This window comes from Crocuta crocuta, unplaced genomic scaffold (genome assembly GCF_008692635.1).
Source record: "Crocuta crocuta isolate KB4526 unplaced genomic scaffold, BGI_CrCroc_1.0 scaffold4, whole genome shotgun sequence".
In the NCBI taxonomy this organism is placed as follows: Eukaryota; Metazoa; Chordata; class Mammalia; order Carnivora; family Hyaenidae; genus Crocuta; species Crocuta crocuta.
Window position 1 is genome coordinate 798,968 of NW_027529996.1, and position 23,124 is coordinate 822,091.

The window sequence follows — 23,124 nt, forward strand, 5'->3', positions numbered from 1 at the left end:
AAAAAAAAAAAAAACAATTGGCTTGAAAGAAATGGCAATTCTCTGATATTTATACAAAGTTTATGAGTGAAATGAAAATTTTCCTCATTTTATGAGCAGTATGGTCAAGTATCAAAAGATAGTCTTTAACAAGCTGAAGAGTTAGAGGTTACATGTCTTCAAATATTTTTGGTACCGTCCTTCATAATCGTAAGTAAAGTAGACTTGGCATAAGTGTATCTCTTAATCTGATGTGCTTTTATTTTTCTAAATTTCAAATTTATAATTAAAGTTAAAATACATATTTTCAAATTGGATTTTTCATTTTATAATTCAGAGATGACTATATTACGTTATTATAGATCATTATAGAGGAAGATTTCAAGCAGTTTGAAATATGTTTCAAGTCTTTCCTTTGGTTATACCATATTCTAGATGATATATAAGGATATCTTTAATCATCAAAAATGTAGCTGTTTTTGGTAGAAGGTGGAGGATATGCAGTTACCACTTAAGACAGTAGGATCTTAATCAAAATGGTCAACAATAAGCCATCACATTTTAATAATGGCATGCACATTAAGATACGTTATGAAGAAAAAGGTATTTTTATATAAGAATAAGTTATCAGTTTTCTTTTAACAATGAAAGACTTTGAAGAAAAAATTAAAAAATTAACTAAATTTTTGGCAGTTTAGCCTAGTACCATAAATTGTACCAATTGTTTAGGACATGAAACCGATCCTACATTTGTGCTCCTGTTTTCTTTGCTGAGTTTATTTATGCTCTTGCTTTCATCTGGACAGTTCTCCCACCTCTTCTCTGCATATCCACACCTTTCCCATTTTTCAGGATCCAACTCAGGTTATACATCCTCAAACACCTTATCCAGTTAAAGAATTTCTCTAGCCTTCACTGATTTTGCCCCTCTTTGGATTCCTTTGGAATACTTCTAGTATTTCTTTGTATACTGAATTGTATTCATCCCCCATATATAGTAGTTTTCTCTTCCCCACTATGCTGAGCCTGAGGCGCAGAGTTGCTGAGTGCTGGAACTGGATGGGATTGTTAAGATCATCTGTTCTAGTTCCTTGATTTAACAGGAAGCTCATTTGTAAAGAGAGAAGTGACTTGTTCATGATCACTTGATATTTCTTAAACTCCTCCCATGCCATGTGAGCTTACTTTGTATTTATTAAAAATACTTTTGACTATCCGTACTTTTCTGGGTGTTCCAAATAGCTAGCTCAGTGCTTTCAAGAGATGGTAAATCTTAATTTACCATCAATGTAAATTCTTAATGCAGAGTAAGAACTGATAACAACACAAATCTTGAACACAAAGAAGGCACTTTGCATATGCTCAGTGGCCATTGATTCTCTCAGTTAATTAGATGGGTTTAAATCCTAGAGGACCAAGCGGCAAGGGCTTTGTTTTGGCCATTAGAGTCATAAGGAAAACTTAGCATTGCTCTGTTGGAGAACCAAAGATGGTTTGAAATGTTGAGTAAATGGAGAGAACTTAGAATAACTTCTCTCACATTTAGAAAAAGGCTTTTTGTGGAAGAATCTGCCCTAATTGGAAGTCTTTCCAAAGCTCAGGACTCCTGATTGTTTTTGTTTTGTTTTTAGTTATGAAAGGGGCCTGTTGCCATGACATCCCACCTACTTCCCTTGGTATGGAGCATTAACCGTTAGTCTTGATGAGAGAAACTTTCCCCCTTAGGATCACTTAGATCAATCAGTACTTTGATATGGATTGATTAGAAAGGTAGGAAAATTTGAAAACATGCTTTTCATTAATTTTTATGAAATTTAAGTCATAAATTTGAAAAGACTTGGACATATGCATTACAAGACATATGAACCAAAAGTTTTACAATAAAACAGATATCAACCAATTGGTAAGTAAGGGAAGAAGAATAGGTGTGTTATATTAATCACACTCATTTACTCATGACGGGAGTATTTTATTTTATTATTTTTTAAAAGTTTATTTATTTTGAGAGACAGAAAGGGAGAGGGAGGGTTTGTGAATGAGTATGACTGGGGGAGGGGATCAGAGAAAGAGAGAATTCCAAGCAGGCTTGTGAGATGGTGACCTGAGCCAAAATCAAGAGTTGGATGCTTAACTGACTGAGCCACCGAGGTGCCCCATGACAAGATTATTTTAGATTATAGTTCTTGCAGTTGGGAATTTAGACAGTTTTAAGGACAGACCAGCTTACATGCAGAAGCCTAGTAAGTACTAACTGAAAATATATACATACCTGTGCTTGTGGTTACGATACTGTTGCTTATATGTGGTATTATAGTAGTCAGGTACAGGAACTCTGTGAGGGCCCAATGAGCAGAATTTCACTCTAAATAAAATTTCTGGTTCTGTACCAGTGATTTTGAACCAGAAAGTAAAGGCAGGTGGCTCCTTCGCTGGTGTCTCTTTATTATTTCTTGAGGCAGCTGCAGCACTGAAGGGCTCAATGGAGAGAGAACGTGCCCTCTTGTCGGATTATAAGCATTACTCTAAGATTTGATTATTTTGTCTGGGAAGGGCTAACCACTTCCTGGGATGTGTACTTGAACTTCGCTGCTTAGCTCATGGAAGGGAGTGTTCACTTGTTCCATATAACTGTCATAAATTAATGTTCTGTCCAAATACAGCATTGTCTTCTCTTTTGATATTCTTGATATTATCAGAGCAAAAACGGTAATTGATATTTAAGTATGACTAAAGTGAGAGCAAACAAGAGAAATACAGGTTGGTAAATGGTTGCAAATTCATTTTTATTTTGTTTTGACAAGAATTTCCAATTAATGAGATTTCAGAAAATTAAAATTCAGAAAGTGAAATTTCAGATTCAAGAAATGAAAAATTTTTGTGCAACATTTATGTCTTCCGTGAAACATGTGATTGTATCTGTTTATTGAATTCTTTGTTTTAGACTTTTTTTAACCTCTGAAATGTTTGAAACCCAAGTTGGTTGTGCTGTAGGAGGAAGGTCAAATCTCTCCCCCTTACGTATGCTAGAGAAAGGTTGGCTACTAAAGGCAAGCAAGATAATCTCTTTTAAAGTCCATCAAAATAACCTTTAATATCGAAGAGCTGCCAGATGCCTTAATATACAAGTTTCTCTACTAGGAATGGTATGTATCTCATTTGCAAAAGACAACATGTGTATTTCTTCTCTCTTTATATTGTAAGGGCCTTGCCTTTTTCATTTTTATATCATCAGTGTCTGATACACAGGAAAAAAGGGATGCATGTTTGCTGAATTGGGGAGTTGCAAAGTATGTGGAAGGAAGACACCCTTACTATAAGCTAGCTAGGTATGTGCACTAACTCTGTACCTGGTCAGGGGGTAGCCTGGCCCAAGCATTTTATGTTCAGTTTATGGCTTGATGCCATGTCAGCTTGCTAATACAGAAAGAAAGCAAACCAAAAGCCAAATATACATAGTTCCCAGAGCCAAGATAAACAAATACAGAGAGTTCATCTCCAACCAGAGCCAAGTTCAAATATGTAATGGGTTGAAAAGCCAAACAGAGAGCCATGAAAGAGTGGTTAGAAAAATTTCCAAAGTCAGTGAATTAGGCAAGTACGTTATGGTTTATCATAGAGACCTGTATACTTGGAGAGACTTTCAGGTACTTAAAACTACAGAAAGCAAATGGACTATATTCACCTTCATGGATTATTTTGTTGTTACGACTTTATTTAGAGAAGGCTCCAAAGGATATCGATGGTGCTCTGTTACTGGGTAATTGAAGAGAGTTTACCAAAGGGACTCTCTTTAAAGGAGAGGTTAGGGTTAAGGGAAAGCAACACGAGTATTGAATTTCCCTGGAGTTAGTAACAGAGAAGAACTGTTACCACCAGCCTTGGGCCTGAAGAATGAGGGGAGGGGGCTGCCAGGACCTAGGAGAAGGTTTTATGGAGAGGGCTATCCAGTGCTGCAGCTTGCCAGGGAGATAGTCAGGGTAATAGAAATCCTGACATCTTTCTCTTCTTACGTGGGCCAGAAGCCAGAGGGCAGGGGAGCCCCCTGATTCAGTCTACAGTCAGCCATCCTGGCATAGGGAAGGCAGGAGATTGGAGGATGGGTCTGGACAGGCAGAAAATATCCAGCATAAGGACTTGGTGATTTTCATTTTTACTAGAGATGAGCCAGTCAGGTGGGAGAACGTGAAATCAAGCAATAACTTTATTCAACAAACATTCTGTAAGTGTTTATGTAGTACCTTCTGTGTGTTGCATTGGCTTTCAGGTGCTTGGGGGTACAACAGTGAACAAGACAGACCAAGTTCCCTGAATTTGTGGACCTTACATGCCAGTGGGGAGAGACAGGCAATAGATAGGAAACATAACAAATAAGTACATTTTCCAGTATGTTAGAAGGTTACAGTGTTATGGAAAAAAAAGAAGAGCAAGAAAGGGGGACTGAGAGCATGAAAATGGACCAGCAGTTTTCACTATAAAATCAGGCAATCAGAGGCACCTGGGTGGCTCTGTCGGTTAAAATTGGTTCACTGTCAGACTCTTGGTTTGGGCTCTGAGTTTGAGCCCCATTTCCAGCTCTGTGCTGATGACCCAGAGTCTGCTTTGGATTCTCTCTCTCTCTCCCCCTTTCTCTCCTCCTCCCCTGCTCACCTCTCCCTTTTCTATCAAATAAACACTTAAAATTTAAAAAAAAATTTTTTTTACAAATACTTTATTGTCAAATTAGTTTCCACATAACACCCAGTGCTCATCCCCACAAGTGCCCTCCTCCATGCCCATCCCCCCTCCCCCCCACATCCATCAGTCCTCAGTTTTTGTCAGCATTCAAGAGTCTCTCATGGTTTGCCTCCCTCCNTTAAAAAATTAAAAAAAAAAAGGCAATCAAAGGACGGACTCATCGAGGTGGCAGTTGACCAGAGACTTGAAAGAAGTGAGGAGTGAACCTTGCATTACCTGGGGACGAGTGTCTGAGGCAGGGAAAGTCCGGCTCAAAGGCCTTGGGCAGTATGCCTAGGGGTTTGAGGAACAGTGAGGAGGTCAGCAGAAGAAAAGGCCACAAAAAGGAAATGGGTGTAAAGAGATCGGAGACTAAAGGGCATCCCATCATATTGGCCCTTGCAGGCCACCCTAGAGGTCTCTGCTTTCACATAAATACATGAATGCCATTGCAGCATTTCACAGAGAGCAGTAATGTGATCTGACATACTTTGTTTTTTACTTATGTTTTTGGCCACTATTTTGTGAGTGGATTGGAGGGGGCAGGGGTAGAAGCAGGGAAGGTTGCTGAGGATTGAGGCAGGAGGTGGTGCAGGTCATGGAGGAGGAAGTGGGAAATGCCTGGATTCTGGATGGATTTTGAAGGTAGAGTCAGGATTATCCAATATAGTTGCAGAATGTGAAAGAGAAGTGACAGATCATCACTTTTGTACTGAAGATCTGTTAGGATGGGGCAGGATGCAGGTAAAACTGAATTTAGGGGAATGGAATTGTTAACCTCAAGAAGTGAAGGCCCAGCTAGAGGGGGAAAGCTGGGAGAAGGCATGATTGAATGTGGCAAAGAACTAGTTTCCCAGGAGAGACAGAGAAGCTGAGGTAATTTGGAGCCCTCTAGTGGGCAATCATATTATTAATCTTCAGGACATTCTCTGCATATCTCAAAAGTACACTCTTGAAAATACTTTTTTAGGCTTTAGTTTTCTTTTGAAACAAACCAGGATAAATTATGTAGCTATTCCTTTATATTCCTGGTGCATGGGAAATGTTATCAGATTCAGTACTAGAGGTTAGAACTGTAAATAAGTTTAGCAAATGGCTACCTGGACTACTTTGAGGGATTCAGTGTGCCCAGACTGCCTGGTTGAGGGTAGAGACTTAGAAATGCGATATGCTGGGACTTAGGAGTCACTTGAGCAGGATGGGCACTTGTGGGCATGAGGAGTGGGGATGGAAAGTGAAGTGAAGGTGGGAGAAAAGGAGGTTGTTAGGAGAACTGTCAGTAGTTTGTTACACAAGGAACTGTGTGTACTTATCCCTGTCCTAGTCAAACAAGGGGATGTCACTAGGGATCAGTAGACTAATTTCACACCCATCCATTCTCCCACTATGTTCCATTGCCAGAGCCAGAATTCTGGGGTGGGTCTGTATCTACGTCAAGTCTGTGAATGATTTTCCCCTAAATAGCCCTTGACTTGTCCCCTTTTCTCCCCTCCTACTGTTGCTACCTTAGTTCAGACCCCTGTCTTTGCTTGTTTGGATTATTTTGAGCCTCTTAACTGATCCTGCCTTTTTTTTTTTTCTCACTGAACATCTCTAACTAATTATATACCCTGTCATTTTCTACTTAAAATTATTCAAAGCATCTCCCATCTCCTTCACGATGAAATCCTAATTCCTTGGTATGGCTCATGCAACAAGTCACACAATGGCCTGCTGTTCACCTTTCTTGCTCACTCCTGCTTTCAGTCCACACTGCGGTCACACTCAGCATGCAGTCCATCACACCACTGTGCACCTTTGCAAAGCTACCCATCTGCCTCTTGAGCTCATCACTTCCACACCTCTACTCTGCTCTCAAAGACTTTTTCTTCTTCTCCGTAAGCTTATTCTGACCTCTGTCTCCTCTCTGTTGGGTGACTTTCAATGTTCTCATCAGGCCTCTCTCTTTTTTTTTTTTTTAAATGTTTTTATTTATTTCTAGGAGAGAGAGAGAGAGACAGCGTGAGCAGGGGAGGCTCAGAGAGAGAGAGAGGGAGTCACAGACTGAAACAGGCTCCAGACTCTGAGCTGGCAGTCAGCACAGAGCCCGACGCGGGACTTGAACCCATGAACTGCAAGATCATGACCTAAGTGAAAGTCGGACGCTTAACCGACTAAGCCACCCAGGCGCCCCTCATCAGGCCTCTCTTAACACGTATCTCCCTCTGTTGTAATTATAGGCTTACATGTTTATTTCTTGATATCTCAGAGCTCCTCCTGGCCCAGAACCCAACATACTAGCTCTGGGGTGCAGGAACAACTTAGTCAAGGACTGTTGGATGAGTAAGCCATACAGAATACACATGCTCCATAGGGGAGAGGCATTAGAACACTAAGGGGATTAGGAGGGAGAGATCATGAATGAAGCCTTCTGTTTCTGGGAGGAACTCTGTCTTTATCATGAGATTCATATCTTTAAAGTGACTTTATTATAGCATAATACAGAGTAACATAGAAAAGTGCTCGTAGCACAGGTGTAAAGTTCAAAGAATTTGCATAGGCTTCAGACCTGTGTAACCAACCCCCAGCATCTTTAAATGGAACATGACTGGTATACCAGAAAGCACACCTCCTGTTCCTTCCAGTCACTGTTTTCCTTTCCTGCCACTGAACTTAACCATCGTCCTTACTTCTGAATTTATCCATTAGTTTTGTCTGACTTTGAACTTCATAGAGGAGTAATTCAGTAAGTACTCTGTTGTCATTCTTTTGCTTGGCATTTTCTACGTGAGAGTCATCTATTGTCACCAGGGGTTGTAGATGATTTGTTCTCCTTGCTGCGTGGCATTCCACTGTGTGGCGATACTGCAGTTTATTCTACTGTTGGGTATATTGGGGAGGCTCCAGTTTTTGGCTGCCATAAACAGTACTACTGTTTTTGTTGTTTGGTGAACATAAGTTTGAATATTCTTATGAATATTCTTGTCATTTGTTGAACATAAGTATGCATTGCTGTTGGATATATACCAAGGAGCGGGACTGCTGACATAGCATATCCCTATGTTCAGCATTTATAGAAACTGTGAATAATTTTTCACAAGTGGTTGGGGAACACCTGGGTGGATCAGTCAGTTAACCATCTGATACTTGATCTATGCTCAGGTCATGATCTCATGGTTTGTGAGTTCAAGCCCTGCATTGGGCTCTGCGCTGACAGTGTGGAGCCTGCTTGCTCTTTCTCTCTCTCTCAGAATAAATAAATAAACTTTAAAAAAAGTGGTTGGATCAGTTTACATTCCCCACTTCATCTGTGAGAGTTCTGGGTGTTCCACATTCTTTCCGACACTTTGTATTTCCCTTTTTTTTTTTTTTAATTTAGCCATTCTTTCATGTTTACAGTGGTATCTCGTTGTGGTTTTCACCATAGTTCTTTTAAAAATAGCTTTATAACTTAAGTTTAAGCATTCTTCATTATCTTAGAAATGTTTTTCTAGTGGTTAGAGCTAAGGTGACTAAAAACAGCCAAGTATTCATTCAGTTATTAATCTGCCTTGTCACACTGACTTTGCTTGAAATCCGAGGTGTATTTTAATTTGAAAAAGAATAGACATAAATAAGGAAGACATAAACTTAGAGACCCTCACTTAGTGAAAAAAGCCAATACTATATGCACCATTTCTAAGAAGAAATTGAACTCTAATGTGTCAATTATAGGCTCATCCTTGGTAACTAAATACCACTCAGGTGAGTGATGTTGATAAAAGAGTAGGCTACGCATGTGTGGGGTCAAGCGAATGTGCAAAATCTCTGTACCTTCCTCTCAATGTAGTTATAAACCAAATACTGCCCTAAAAAAGATGAAGTCTTAAATAAAATTTAAAAGAGAATAAATTGAACTCCAACCTTAGATATTTTTTAAGTTTATTTATTTTGAGAGAGAGAGAGAGAGAATGAGCAGGGCAGGGGCAAAGAAAGAAGGAGACAGATCTGAAGTAGACTCTGTGTGTGTGGACCACAGAGAGCCTGATATAGGGCTTGAACTTGAGAACTGTGAAATCACGACCTGAGCCAAAGTCAGACGCTTAACCCACTGAGCCACCCAGGCGCCCCTGAACTTTAACCTTAATAGAAACATTATATTATATAAAACTTAATAGATAACAGATAACAGCATTATTCTTGCTGCCTGTAATCTTTTCACTGGTTTGTGATTAATTTGCTGATTTTTTATTGCTAAAAATATTTAAGTGTTTAAATCTTCTTGACCTAAATATCTATGATATAGGGAAAATGTTCATCATAGTCACTTATAATTTGGGTCTAAATTTCAAGAGTATGCTGTTCTTCTTTCTTTTTTTTTGCTTTTTTAAAAAAAATGTTTATTTTTGAGATACAGCAAGTAGGGGAGGGGCAGAGAGAGAGGGAGACAGAGAATCCCAAATGGGCTCCATGTTGTCAGCGCAGAGCCTGACACAGGCCTCAAACTCAAGAACCATGAGACCATGACGTGAGCTGAAATCAAGAGTTGGATGCATAACTGACTGAGCTACCCAGCTTCCCTGCTCTTCTTTATGTGGGAGGATTCTTTCCTAGTCTTTGAATGGCTGCCTCTTATTATTATGACCTCATCTCAGATGTCACCACCTCCCTCAAGAGAACTTCCCTGGCTCTCCTGCTCATGATCCTATGTATATTCTTTTTTCTTTTTTTTTTTTTTTTTACAAATAGTTTATTGTCAAATTAGTTTCCACTGTTCTTCTTTCTTTTAAATATGAGAATACCTTGCTCACTTTTGAGGACAGGATGAATTTCTCCATTTAGAGCCAGTGCAGATCAGAAGGCTGGCATTGCATTTGTATCTAAATTTGCCTTCAAAGTGTAAGGCAAGATCCAGTTTCTCTCTGCTTGTCTTCTACCCTGGCATCACTTTGGAGCAGTGGGAAGAATGAAAGGGACAGGGTGGATTTGTGGGATTGATGTGGGTTTGGATACTGGCTGCGTCACCCAGGATCTTGCCAGAAATCACTTAAAGGTTTTGAGCTTTAGTTTCCTCAGCTGTAAAATAAAAGAATAGCCACCTTGCAAGGCGCTTTGGGCGGTGGGGGACTGAGAGAATATGGGTGAAATGCCCGACAGAAGGGAATCCTTTAAATTAAAAACATTTCATGGTTGTGAAAATCTTGGATATTAGTGTTCTGTCTGATGTACCTTTGATGGCAAGCTGTTTGCCTTTTTCTTCTAGGGTTGACAACTTTGGCTTGGGCCTTTTACTCCGATCCAAGCAGATAAAACGCATGGTGTCTTCCTACGTGGGGGAAAATGCAGAATTTGAACGGCAGTACTTGAGTGGTGAATTAGAAGTAGAACTGACACCTCAGGTAAGAAGGTTTCTCTGCTCCTCTTACACAGCAGTAACTTATTTTAAAATTTACGTTTTTCCCACTAGAAATTTTCATTTGCAAGAGAGGTAAGGCAGGAAGGATGCGATTTTGCAGGACCAAGGAGATTTGTTTGTAGGTCACACCTGTTAATGGCTAGAAGACTATTATTTTCTGTTTGTGTACCAAAAAATATGTAGGCTCCCGGATAAATGTTTTTTTGTTTTTGTTTTTTTTTAATATTTTTATTTCTAGGGGAGAGAGAGAGAGAGAGAGAGAGACAGCGTGAGCAGGGGAGGGTCAGAGAGAGAGGGAGTCACAGACTGAAACAGGCTCCAGGCTCTGAGCTGGCAGTCAGCACAGAGCCCGACGCGGGGCTCGAACCCACAAACCGTGAGGTCATGACCTAAGTGAAAGTCGGACGCTTAACCGACTGAGCCACCTGGGTGCCCCGGCCGGATAAATGTTTAAGTTCAGCACGATGACATGTATTGTGCTGGAATCCTGCAGTAGGCCTTGCCCAGACGCTGGACGATTGTCCTGAGAGTCCATTCCCGTGAATCATAGGATTAGAAGCCTGTGAGGAATATGTTCTGGCTGAGACATCAGGAAAGTGGAGCCCATGAAGGGTAGAGCTGGATATGTCCCAGAATAAATGCTGGAATCAGGGCCCAGGTCTGCAGGGAACTGAGGTCATTGCTGAGCAAGCCAGTTACTGCAGTTAATGTTGTAAGCCTTCACTCACTTCTTACACTACATCTTAACTGGTTAATGAGTTTGTCAGAGAGGAAACTTTTTGAAGCCATTTGGGTAAAACAGAGGTCTACAGGTTATATGCATTTGTCGTTTTTTTTTTTCTTTCTTAAGTTCATTTATTTATTTTGAGAGAGAGAAAAAGCATGAGTCAGGGAGGGGCAGAAAGAGTGAGAGAGAGAGAGAGAGAATCCCAAGCAGGCTCTGCAGCATCAGCATAGTTACTCAAACCCACTAACATCAAGATCATGAGCTGAGCCAGGGTGCCTGGGTGGCTTAGCCGGTTGAGCGTCCGACTTTCGCTTAGGTCATGATCTCGCGGTTCATGGGTTCGGGCCCCGTGTCGGGCTCTGTGCTGACTGCCAGCTCAGAGCCTGGAGCCTGTTTCAGAGTCTGTCACTCCCTCTCTCTCTGACTCTCCCCTGCTCACGCTGTCTCTCTCTCTCTCCTAGAAATAAATTAAAAAAAAAAAATGTTTTTTAAAGATCATGAGCTGAGCCAAAGTCGGACACTTAACCAACTGAGCCACCCAGGCATCCCTAGGCATTTGTCTTCTAATTTGACATCATCTGCCTTCATCTCTGAAATTGAACCCATTACTCTGCTTTATTTTTGTAAACAGAATTATTATTACCACTAACTTCACTACATTGGTAATGATGTGATCGAGCAGAATTTACAAAATCAATAATTAACTCCCAATATACACTTGTCTAGAGAGAGCATGCAGGGGAGAACCATTTTCTCCCTGAGGCCACACAGCCTTACGCAGGTCACACCCTATCACTCGGCAGTGTTGTTGGAGCTGTGTGTGTCATAGCCTCCCACTGTGCCTGGCATTTATCTGGTGTTCATTTAAAGTGTTTTGAAAATAACAAAAGGTATCCTGTCTTAGTCTGCTTGCACTGCTATAACAAAATGCCACAGGCTGGGTGGCTCAGGCAAGAGAAAGTGATTTCTTATTGTTCTGGCAGCTGCGGAGTACAAGCTCAAGGTACAGGCTGATGTGATTCTTGTAGCGGGGAGGAGGGCCGGGAGGGAGAGGGGATGCACACGCACAAATGAGTACTCTGGGGTCTCTTATTATAAGGACACTAATCCTATTGGATCAGAGCCCTACCCTTCTGGCTTCATTTAACATTAATGACTTCCATAAAGGCCATGTCTCCAGGTACAGTCACATTGGGGGTTAGGGCTTCAACATACAAATTTTCAGGGGACACAATTCAGCCAATAGCATATACTTTTCCTCTTCGCATTATAGGTTGAGATCCCTTTTCCTCTGGGTTGTAGAGCCCTTGAAAATTAACCTTTCAATTACTTCTTTTATCTTCTGCATCATGCTTTATTTTGTCAGAGGCCACGTACATGGGTGTTCCTTAGTATTTCTTTTATACTCTTTAAACTGTAAGAGGTCACTGTCTCTGCCCATCTTAGCGGCAGGGACATAAACATCGGCTCTGGCACCCTGCTTTGCAGCCTGTGAACCCAAGAAGCATTGATGAAGTGGTAGGGATGAGGACTCCCTTCGGGGTTTGGATGCAGGGGGTTGGTGGTGCCTGCAGAGAGCCTGTGTGTAGAATTTGACCACTTTTAGACCCTTGCCCGATTGGACAGAGAGAAGGAATAAAGTATTCAAGGAGGGCAAACATAAAAATATTTTATAGTAGGGGCTGTTATTACAGTTGTTTTGATGGTTTAATTTTGTGAATGTTATTAACTTAAAATATGATACAAAATGGAGTTATCCCTGTCCATTAGATGAAATAGAGAAGCAGTTATCTGGACTTATGCCTCAAATCCTACCTTCCCCAGATTATCCCACTTACTTCAATGACTCATGTCTGAAGTCCCAACTTTTAGTGCCCACTTTGAGTTTAGTGTTCGAAGGCCCCAGCTAAAGTAGAAAGTGTTTTCACAGTTAAAGTAGAAATTTGCTTTCAGTATTAACGTACTATTATTAATACCTAAACCAGTTTTTACTACTGAATGGCCAATCAGTTATCTAGCATGAAGTATGATGTAGCTAGATCATAACAATAGATTTCAGGGTTAAGGAGGGTATCAGGAAATATTCAGGGCCAGAGTTGTTTGCCTGTGGGGAAAACTGGGTGGAAAAGTAGTTGGGGGAAGGAGGGAGCTAGGGAAATTAGGTTTGAATCCCTGGTACCCAGGAAGGTGATAAAGATGATCAAAAGAGGGTACAAAGGAACTTTGCATACAGCTTTTTCTACCCTGAGATAGAACTTAAAGTACTCTTAGCTTTTAAAAACCAAATTACTGGGGCATGTGGGTGGCTCAGTCAGGTAAGTTTCCAACTTAGGCTCAGGTCATGATCTCACAATTCGTAATTTCAAGCCCCATGTTTGGCTCTGTGCTGTACAGATCCTTTGTCTCCTCTCTCTCTGCCCCTCCCCTGGTTACTCTCTCCCTGTCTCTTTCAAAAATAAATAAATGTAAAAAAAAATTAGCTATATGTTGTACTCATTGTCTAACTTTGGATTTTCCTTCATTAGGTAATGTGGTAGATGAAATCCTTATAAGAATGTTTTAAAATAAATTCTGAGTGAACTTGAAAATATTATATTATTATTGTAAAATATGGCATTGTTATTAATGATAAAATTCAGGCTATATCTTCATATGGCACACAGTAAAACACAACATTTAAATACATGTTTTTCAATATATATAAAGTTATATACTTCCGGTTTGAAAATTGATTTTAATATATTACAGATAGACTGATGTAGAATATGATGTCAGGAGAGCAGTGGGGGATCAGAAAGCTAAGAGCCTGGTTGTACAAGCAAGCAGTTCCATTTGAATGTGGGTTAAGAATTGAGATTGTTGGGGCACCTGGGTGGCTCAGTCGGTTAAGTGTCCGACTTCAGCTCAGGTATGTGAGTTCGAACCCCATGTTGGGCTCTGTGATGACAGCTCAGAGCCAGGAGCCTGCTTTCAGATTCTGTCTTCCTTTCTCTCTGCCCCTCCCCTACTCACCCGCTGTCCCCCTGTCTCTCAAAAATGAATAAACGTTAAAAAAAAAATAAAAGAAAAAAGAATTGAGAGATTGTTGTCCAGAGGGACTTGCTTTAAATTAATCTAGCATACATTGTTAGTGAAATACAGTAATATACAATGCTGGGTCCTCTTTAGAATGATAAACCTCTATCGCTTCTCAGCCTTTCGGCTAAGCTCGAGTGTAGAATGATAAACCTGTAGAGAGAGGGGCCATGTCTGTATGTGTTTCTGTATCCACATACATAAGTGTGCTTAATGAACTGTTTGGGGTGTGCTGTTTGCTCACTTGTAGGGCACACTTGCGGAGCGGATTCGTGCTGGTGGGGCTGGAGTTCCTGCATTTTACACCAGCACCGGGTATGGGACCCTGGTGCAACAAGGAGGGTCACCGATCAAATACAACAAAGATGGCAGCATTGCCATTGCCAGTAAGCCGAGAGAGGTAAGGAGTGCTCTCATCTGGTAGCACAGGGATTCCTCTTTCAGCATAGGATTCCAGCTGCACTCAGTGGGTAGATTAGTATTAAATCACCTCTGTGTGAGAAGACACCGTCATTCATTTATGTGAATATGCCAGGTAAAATTTCTAACTAAAGCTGAGCACCCTCTAGTAACTAAAATCACATAGAGAAACCAGAATAAATAGATGAGAAGAAAATAAACTGTCATCCATATAAGATGAGCCAAGATTAGTTTTATGGTAGGTTTTAACAAATGTAGAAGCATTTATAACTTCTGATATACTTATGTGGACAATAGAGCAGATGTATGATATATATCGTAATAATCTCTTCATGCTCAAGTCCATACTGAATGTGGATGAAGGAGTTAAAAACAACAACAACAACAACAACAAAGACATCATAAGTTTGTATCCAATATTGAAAAGTAGGGGACAGTTGTAATTATATAATAAAACATTTATACTACCTCCTTTATCCTTCATTTTGTATACTGGACATACAGTTTGGGCTGTATTGAATAATTTAGTTTTATTTAAAGTGCCGGGTAGAATGGAGTATGCTAGGTAACTTCGCTCACATCTTAGAAAAGAATAGAACTCTAGATATAGATATTTAAGATATTTAGATTTGAGCCAACTTTAAAAATTACACAGGCTAATATTCCATTACTGTATTTTTAGTACCTCTTCTTTCTCTCTGGCCACATGGCTCGAGAGCATAACACAGGTTGTAGAGATCCTGAGCTTAGCTCTAAGGAAGTGACAGTGTCGTAAATCAATGGACTTCTTATCATTTATGGCGATTTTTATAAACATTTTTTTTTGCTTATAGGGATGTTAGCTCTGCACCTCCATATTTTGAGAGAAGATAAAAGGTCATTGAACATGCCCCTTGCTGTGCAGCGTTTGTCTCTAGCAGTGTCTTCCATCTGGAGCTTTGCCTTTCTGCTTAGAATGACCCATATTGACTCAAAGCTTTGATTAACATTTTTTTTATATTCTATCTTGCTTCTTTACTGCCTAATTAGGTTTTAAAAGTTTTTGACAAAGTTAAGACACGAGTCTAATTATTAAAATGGATCTTAGTAATGTAGATATTGATGCCCAGAAAAATTGGGTTAATACTTTCAGAGTTTGCTAGAAGTTACAGCATTAATTCGCCCTGGGAAAACATACGACAGACTAGAGTCTGTCCTGAGTGCCTGGGTTCGTGTTTTTTGGAGTCAGGTGCACAATTTTAATAGTTTTGTACTTTTATCTGAATTACCTAAGAATGTGACAAATAATGTCTTGAAATGATTCCTGTTGACTCTTTACTTCCCCACTTATGGTAGAAAGAGAAAGTGAGTAAATTCCTTAATTCAATGAATTTATTGAGCCCCTACTCTTTGCCAGGCACTGGCCTAAGTATGGTAGAGAATGCAGTGATCTGGATCAAGTCCCCCTCTAATGGGAGGTCTGACAAGGAATGAATTAACAAACACATAATGTCAGTAATGAAAGTGCTGTGAAGGAAAATCCCGTAAGGTAAGGGCAGAGAGAATGGTCAGTGGCCAGGGAGGTTGTGTTCCAGATTGGGTCCAGGGAAACCTCTCTGAGGAAGTGACAGTTGGTAGAAATAGGAATAAAAGAAGAGACTGAGTTGGGTGAGGATTATAGGGTTGTGCTCTGGTCAGAAGGAGGAGAAAAGACAAGGTCCTGAGGCGGGCTAGCCCTGTTTGTGGAACAGCAGAGCGGTGAGACTGGAACAGCATAAATGAGGCAGAGAGTGGTAGGAAGGGAGAATGAAAGGAGACTAAAGTCAGATCATGTGAGTTTGGGTTTTACTGAGTGCGATGAGAGGGTCAGAGAATTGGGAGAGTCATGTCCGAGTTTCATTTTGGAAGCATCACTATGGGTGCCAGGTAGAGAGTTTTCTGGTAGGGGTCCAAGAGCAGAAGCAGGGAGGGAGTTTAAGAGGCTATTGTATACATCCAGGTGGGAGTGGAAGTTGTTCAGACTGAGGCGGTAACAGCGGAACTTGTGGGAGGTGGTTGGAATCCGGACGTATGTTAAAGGCAGAGCCAGTAGGATTTACCAACGGATTGACTGCGGGCTGTGAGGAAAGACAAGAACCAAGCATGCTGCTCATCGAGATGGGCTAAGTACCAGGGTAATCGAAGAGCCTTGTCTGGGACTGGGTGCATTTGACATGTCCTTCAGGCTCCAGCAGGAGTTGCTCAGTAGTCTCCAGCTTGGGGAGGGTTTAGAGCTGGGATAGGAGATTTGGAGCCATCAGCATGTAGTTGTTAAATCTGTGGGACCAGACGAGTGTCTAGGCTGGAGTGCAGGTTAGAGAAAGCCTCTTTTGCATTTACAGGGTGGGAAGAGCAAATGGAGCACCAAAAAAGATTGGGAAAGTGTCTCATCTGAGAAGAGAAAGCCAAAGGGAGTCTGGTAACTTGAAAGACAAGGGAGATTTTACAAAGTGATCAGTGGGATCAGTGGGAGTGATCAGCACTGTCCCATTGAGAAGAGGTGGGGTAACAGAAGGGGGCATTGAGCATTGGTGACCTTAAAGAATGATTTTTCTAGGGGCGCCTGGCTGGGTTAGTCGGAAGAGTGTGTGACTCTTGATCTTGGAGTCATGAGTTCGAGTCCCACATTAGGTGTAGAGATTACTTAAATAAACAAACTTTTTTAAAAAATGACTTTTCTGGAAGAGATGATTTTTCTGGAATGGTGGAAATTTGATTGGAGTGGATTTGAGAAAGGGCTCAAAAAAAGGAAGTGGCAACCGGGCACACACAACTCATCAGTGAGTGTAATAGTATGGCAAAACCAATCCCTTCCCTGTTTTAAAATTTTAGAATGGCTAGCACTCCACAACTGCTGGTTTTTAGATGTGTCAGGAGATTACATAATTGGAATACGGGGGGAAAAGTCATTTTTTCCACATTGCCCTGGATTAGCATATGTTTAGATCTGTGTGTAGTTTTCTAGATCCGTATGCGACATACTCATCTATCATCATTAATGGTTATGGTAATGACTTTGAAATACACAAGACTCAAAAAAGCTGTTGGTTGATATACAGTTTATATAAATAGCTTTCATATGAATCATCTAAGTTTCATATTAGTAAGATCCTCCTTCATCAGCGGTCCCTTAAATTCATTATTTTCTAGCAAGAAATTGGGATAAAGCCTTTAAAGAAGCTGTTCTTTAAGGAAGGATTTCTGCTTCAAACCATAGTTAAAGAACTTTCTTCTGAAGCCTTCTGCGATATGCATGCAGTTTGTCCACTGGAGGGCGTGGTTTGAGCAAGAATGGATCTCTGCCTTCCTATGGCTCCAATCCTGGCTAGGAAGGAGCACAGCATTGACACTGTTTCTTCTTTGTTTCAATTCCCAGAGCTAAATCTCCAAGAAGAAAAAAGGAACAAAATGCCATGGCATCGTTTTACTTTATGCTTCTTCCCCTCCCCATCTGTAGTAGAATTAAAAGGCAATACAATACAGAAGTCAATAGCATTCCATTAGAACAGTAATGACAGAAGAGGAGGTGTAATAGAATAACATAGAACATTCATAGTAGGATTAAAAAAACCATGAAGTACCTATGAATAAACGTAAAAAACACATACAAACTTTTTTGGGGGAAAGAATTACAGAGCAATTCAAACAAGTCAAAGGAGACTTCAAAAAATATAGGCATGTATTATACTCATGAGTGGAAAGATGTGGTACATCAGTTCTCCAGTGTCATCTACAGGTTCTAGGAATTCCAATTAAAATCTCAACAGATGGTTATAGATTAATTAGAGATGAATGGGTTTTTATAACTACTTTATGTACAAAATACATTGATTATTTTGTGAGGCTTATATAGTTCTTTTTTCCTGGAGTGGAGGGAAAAATGGGCTATTTTTCATGTTCAGTGTATATAACTCATGCACATAAATAATGAGTGCTAACAGTCTGTGCCATAAGCATATAGAACTTTCAGTTCCTCCAGTTTACTAAGCTTTCTCTTGCTGCTGAGTCTCTGCACATGCTGTTCTCTCAGTTCCCACTCCACCACTTTGACCAAATCCTAGTTGACTACCACTCCTCACCCTGAGTCTTCAGTTCAGATTGTTCTCCCTCTGAGAAACCCTCCCTGACGAGGCTTGTATCCTTATCATCTGCTTCTATCAGAGCACCTACCACAGCCAAACAAGATTCCTGCAAATACCTGACAGTGCCCCCTTTGTCTCCTGCAGGTGAGGGAGTTTAATGGCCAGCATTTTATTTTGGAGGAAGCAATTACAGGAGATTTTGCTCTGGTGAAAGCCTGGAAGGCAGACCAAGCAGGAAACGTGATTTTCAGGTACCATGATGGTTTTATACAAAGCAAAGCAATGAAGGCAAAGTTGCATTTCAGCAACTTTACAATTCCTACATTATGATTACAAAATAGGTGTCTTGGTGTGTTTGGTGTTTAAAAGTTCATTTAAAAAATGGCTTACAATCAAACCAACCCACAGGTCAGTATATATGTATGTGTGTGTGTGCAAGGCAACTGCTCTTGCTGGGACATGGTGTGTTTCTGGGAATGTGTTCTGATTGCACTGCATTTGAGTCTATATACTCTTGTATGTAGTCACATACAAACTATTCTTCCATGTGCATTTTAGTTGCCAGGACAAGTTACAGTGTTGAGACATGCTTAGCAAATGTGACAAAAACACACAATTGTATTTAATTTTGATACTGTTATTAATATGCATTGTCTTAAAATGCCTATGTTATTTTGATATTCTGGAAAGATATTGCTAATAACCATTTAGGTCAGTTCTTTTCCAGTCCTGTTGGTATCCACTAGGAAATACATAGATAGGTTCTATCTGAAAAGTTGATTAATCTTGATAGTACTCAGCTTTCATGCTTGTTATCTGGATAGCCACAGATATTAAGCCACAGACTTAATAGATTTCAAGATCTTTTGATTACCCTAAGCATACTAAATACCAAATATTTAGTATGTTGGATTTATACATTATATGGTTGTATTTTGAAAATTGTACCACCTTTGAATATACATAAGCAAATTTTCCAAAATGTGTGGTCTTGAAGACTTCACTTATAGGTTACAGAAATAGCTTTCTTTTTATAATATGGTCATTTACTGTTTTAGCAATTTAAAAAAAATTTTTTTAATGTTTTATTTCTGAGAGAGAGACACACAGCGTGAGCAGGGGAGGGTCAGAGAGAGAGGGAGACACAGAATCTCAAGCAGGCTCCAGGCTCTGAGCCAGCTGTCAGCACAAAGCCCTATGTGGGGCTTGAACCCATGAACTGTGAGATGATGACCTGAGCGAAAGTTGGACGCTTAACCGACCGAGCCACCCAGGCGCCCCTGTTTTAGCAATTTTTATCTTTACTGAATGCAATGTTGGTATGATCACAATTAAATTCTCAGTGACCACTCTCATGTCATTTTTGTTGATTTCTGAAGACCTTATATGATATCAATACTATATTTGATATCTTGAAGTCCATCAGTTTTTCATTACAACTAATTTTGGAAATTACACATTTTGAATCCTATCTTATTTGACACCTTGGTATATGTTTGCAAAGTTTAGTTGCTTTTTTAAAAAGATTAATGAAATTGTGGCAGCTCAGTCAGTTAAGTGTCCGACTCTTGATTTCACCTCTGGTGATGATCTCACAGTTTGTGAGGCCTAGCCCCCTGTACTATGAGCACAGAGCCTACGTGAGATTCTCTCTCTCTCTCCTCTCTCTGCCCCTCCCTTGCTCATGCTTTCTCTCTCTCTCTCTCTCAAAACAAATAAACTTAAAAAAAATTAATAAGGAGATTAATGAAATTGTATAGAAGCAAATGGCAATGAATGATTTAAAATAATTCCATGAATTGGTCCTGTGACTCACTGCCGGGCTCTACTATCTGAAGACTGCACAAGTGCTCTTCTGAGCATTTATTTATGCCTGCGGCTCTTGAGATTTGGTATGAGATGAGACCGCTCATCAGCAATGGTTAAGTGACTTAGATTCTTAAGATACTGACATCCAGGATGACCCTCATGTTTTGTGGGACAACTGGTAAGAGGTTTGTCTAGGTCACTGGTAGGAGAGCCCTGCACGTCTTTGCCTCTGGCCACACTGCTCTCGGAGCTTTCGATGCTGCTGGGCGTCTAGTGGACTCCAACACAGCAGCTTGTGGACGTCCCCAAGGCCTTCTGTCTCTGGGACATGCCCGAGTTCATATTTATCCTTAAATCCAAGTGAGATAAACATTGGTGGCCTCAAAGAACTAGTAAAAGAGAGCTGTAACTTATTTCCCTTTATGAAATGAGTTTTTCTATCAAGTTAACATTCTCAGAAACAAAAAAATACATTAAAATTTTTATGGATACTGGTGGTGCATTAATTTAAGAACTTGGGAATGCAAAACCATCAGCAAAATTGGCACTTTCTTGAAGTTTTTACACCTCGTGGTCTGATGTGGGTGTTGTACTTCAAAAAATTTTATTAGAAATTGGTTCCCTGGAATGATCTTTGTAGATGACTCACACATTATACCAGTCAACGTTTCATTTAATTTCAGTAATACATTTCTCTTTAATAGAGAATATAATGACTATACCTTCTCATATAAAGCACTTGCTACTTTTCTTAATATTTTAACAAGAGCAAGTTTAGTGAAATACAGAACTATAGAAACAAAGTGGCCTCTCAGTTAAAAGATTTAGGCAAATAGTTTTAAATAGAGTAGATTTATTAATATCTATTTTATCTTTCTGTGTATAATCTAGATGTTGAACATGAAAAACAGTCCCTCTTCTCAACTCCGTAAAAATCTATCTAATTGAATGAAGTGGCCATTAGATTATTTTTATTTATAAAATAGTTTTAATACTTACGGAAAATATGATACATTCTTTTTTAAAGACTCACAGATTTTTAGTTTATAGAATTATTTTAATCTATAATTGAAACTGAGAGAGACTCTTCTTATTTTTGGTCTTCTTTCCCCACTTTCTCCTACTCCTAATATAGGAAAAGTGCGAGGAATTTCAATTTGCCGATGTGCAAAGCTGCAGGCACCACAGTGGTGGAGGTAAGAGAAGAGGTTATTTCTGCTCTCCAGAGGTTACTTTTTACACTGGATGTTCTGTAATAGTTCAGAAAATGTACAACGGTTCATTTGTTTTCTGGAAGAGAAATAATTTGATAGCTTTCAAATTTGGGATATCAGAGAATTATATTTCAGCATACAGTAGTTAAAATTTTACTGTAACATCAGCTTTCTGGTTAGCTAGGGTCTCACTAGAATGCTCTCTTTAGGATCAAGCTCTGAGACTAATCAGCTTATAAAAGTCCTTTGGTACTTGAGTGGAATAATCCACCTTGGGTAAAATTGCAAGATGAATTTTTATATGCCGAATCCCAGAAATAATATTGGGTCAGAAGTTCATTATCTTATTGTGTGAGATACTGTGAATTCTTTAAGGAAGAAAGAGGGTAGTACCAATAATTGCTTTGTTTTGGTTCTGTTTGGAGCAGTTGAATTAAGGAACTGACTGACTCTTCTTTGGACATCTCAAGGTGTGGGAGAGACTTGACTAATTGTAGAACCTTGCTAGGGTTAATGCTCTGCGACAGAAATAGGTACTTATACCCAAACCCTGTCATTTTGTTTATATATATTTGAACCTGAAAGGAGACTTCATTATGATTCTTAACTTCAGGCTTTGAGAGTCACCTGGGAACCAAATTTTCACAAAAGTTTGAGATAGCTTTTCCTTGGGAGAGCTTTATAGGAACCCGTTCTGGGATCTGGAAATGAGAATATATGTTCTAGATTTTTCCCATGATGGTAGTGTTGTTTGTGGCATCTTTTGACTTCTGCATACATTTGGCCAAGATGGTATTTCATGGAGGCAGTACAGCAGTATTTTTGAAAAATCACATTAGAATTCTATTCCTCTCTTGGAGAGTGAAGTATATTATTTTTATTTTTAAAGTTCTGGAGGATGTGGTACTTTCAACCCAGGTATGGTGGTTTCTTTTGCAATTGTTTAGTGTATTCTCTGCATTTAAAATCGACAATGTGGTTGATTCTCTCTGTGTAATCTGTTTTTTTATTTATTGAACCATCTTAATGATCTGTCAGTGGCACATATATTATTGAATAAAAGCCTATATATAACATAACTCAAAATAATTGGTAGTTTAGCCCTCTCTTGGTTTTATATACTTCTATAAAACTTCCTGCAACAGTATTCCTTCTCTGAGTACCAACGGATATTATGCATTGTCTTGGGTGAAGTTCTTTTTCTTTTTTTTTCTTCTTTTATAATCTGGTTCTTTTCAGCCAATCTTATTTCTTCTAAGACAGAAAATGACCCTCTAGTGTCTGAGAATCACTGTAAATATTAGAAAAGAGAGAGGTTGGTTTTTTTTTGGGGGGGGGTAATGAGGAAAAGGGAGATAAAATCCTTTAACTGATCCTGAAAATATGATAAAAGGCTAGCCTCCCTTGTCTGAGAACAGAACTCTGATCTATCACTGCACTCATTCTGCTAGACCCAGACTCACATTGAGATCCTTTTCGATACGGTGCTGCAGACAGCCACTCCCAATTGACTATACCTTCAATGTCCAGCATGGTGGCCACTAGCCATATGTGACATTTAAAATTTAAAGTAATTAAAATTAAACAAGATAAAAATTAATTTTCTCTTTAGTAGCTGCATATAGCTAGCAACTACTGTTTTGATCAGCCTAGATATAGAACATTATCATCACTGTGAAAAGTTTGACTGGACAGGATATAATGATCAAGATG

General features: G+C 39.6%; 1 protein-coding gene across 1 annotated transcript in view; it reads left to right on the plus strand.

The window, feature by feature from the left end:
- Positions 1–23,124, plus strand: part of OXCT1 (3-oxoacid CoA-transferase 1) — a 132,956-nt gene that overhangs the window by 10,665 nt on the left and 99,167 nt on the right. Inside the window, exons 4-7 of the mRNA XM_077763440.1 lie at positions 9,914–10,049; positions 14,119–14,268; positions 18,533–18,639; positions 21,333–21,393. Of these exons, the coding sequence (XP_077619566.1) occupies positions 9,914–10,049; positions 14,119–14,268; positions 18,533–18,639; positions 21,333–21,393 (454 nt within the window). The remainder of the gene's footprint in view (positions 1–9,913; positions 10,050–14,118; positions 14,269–18,532; positions 18,640–21,332; positions 21,394–23,124) is intronic.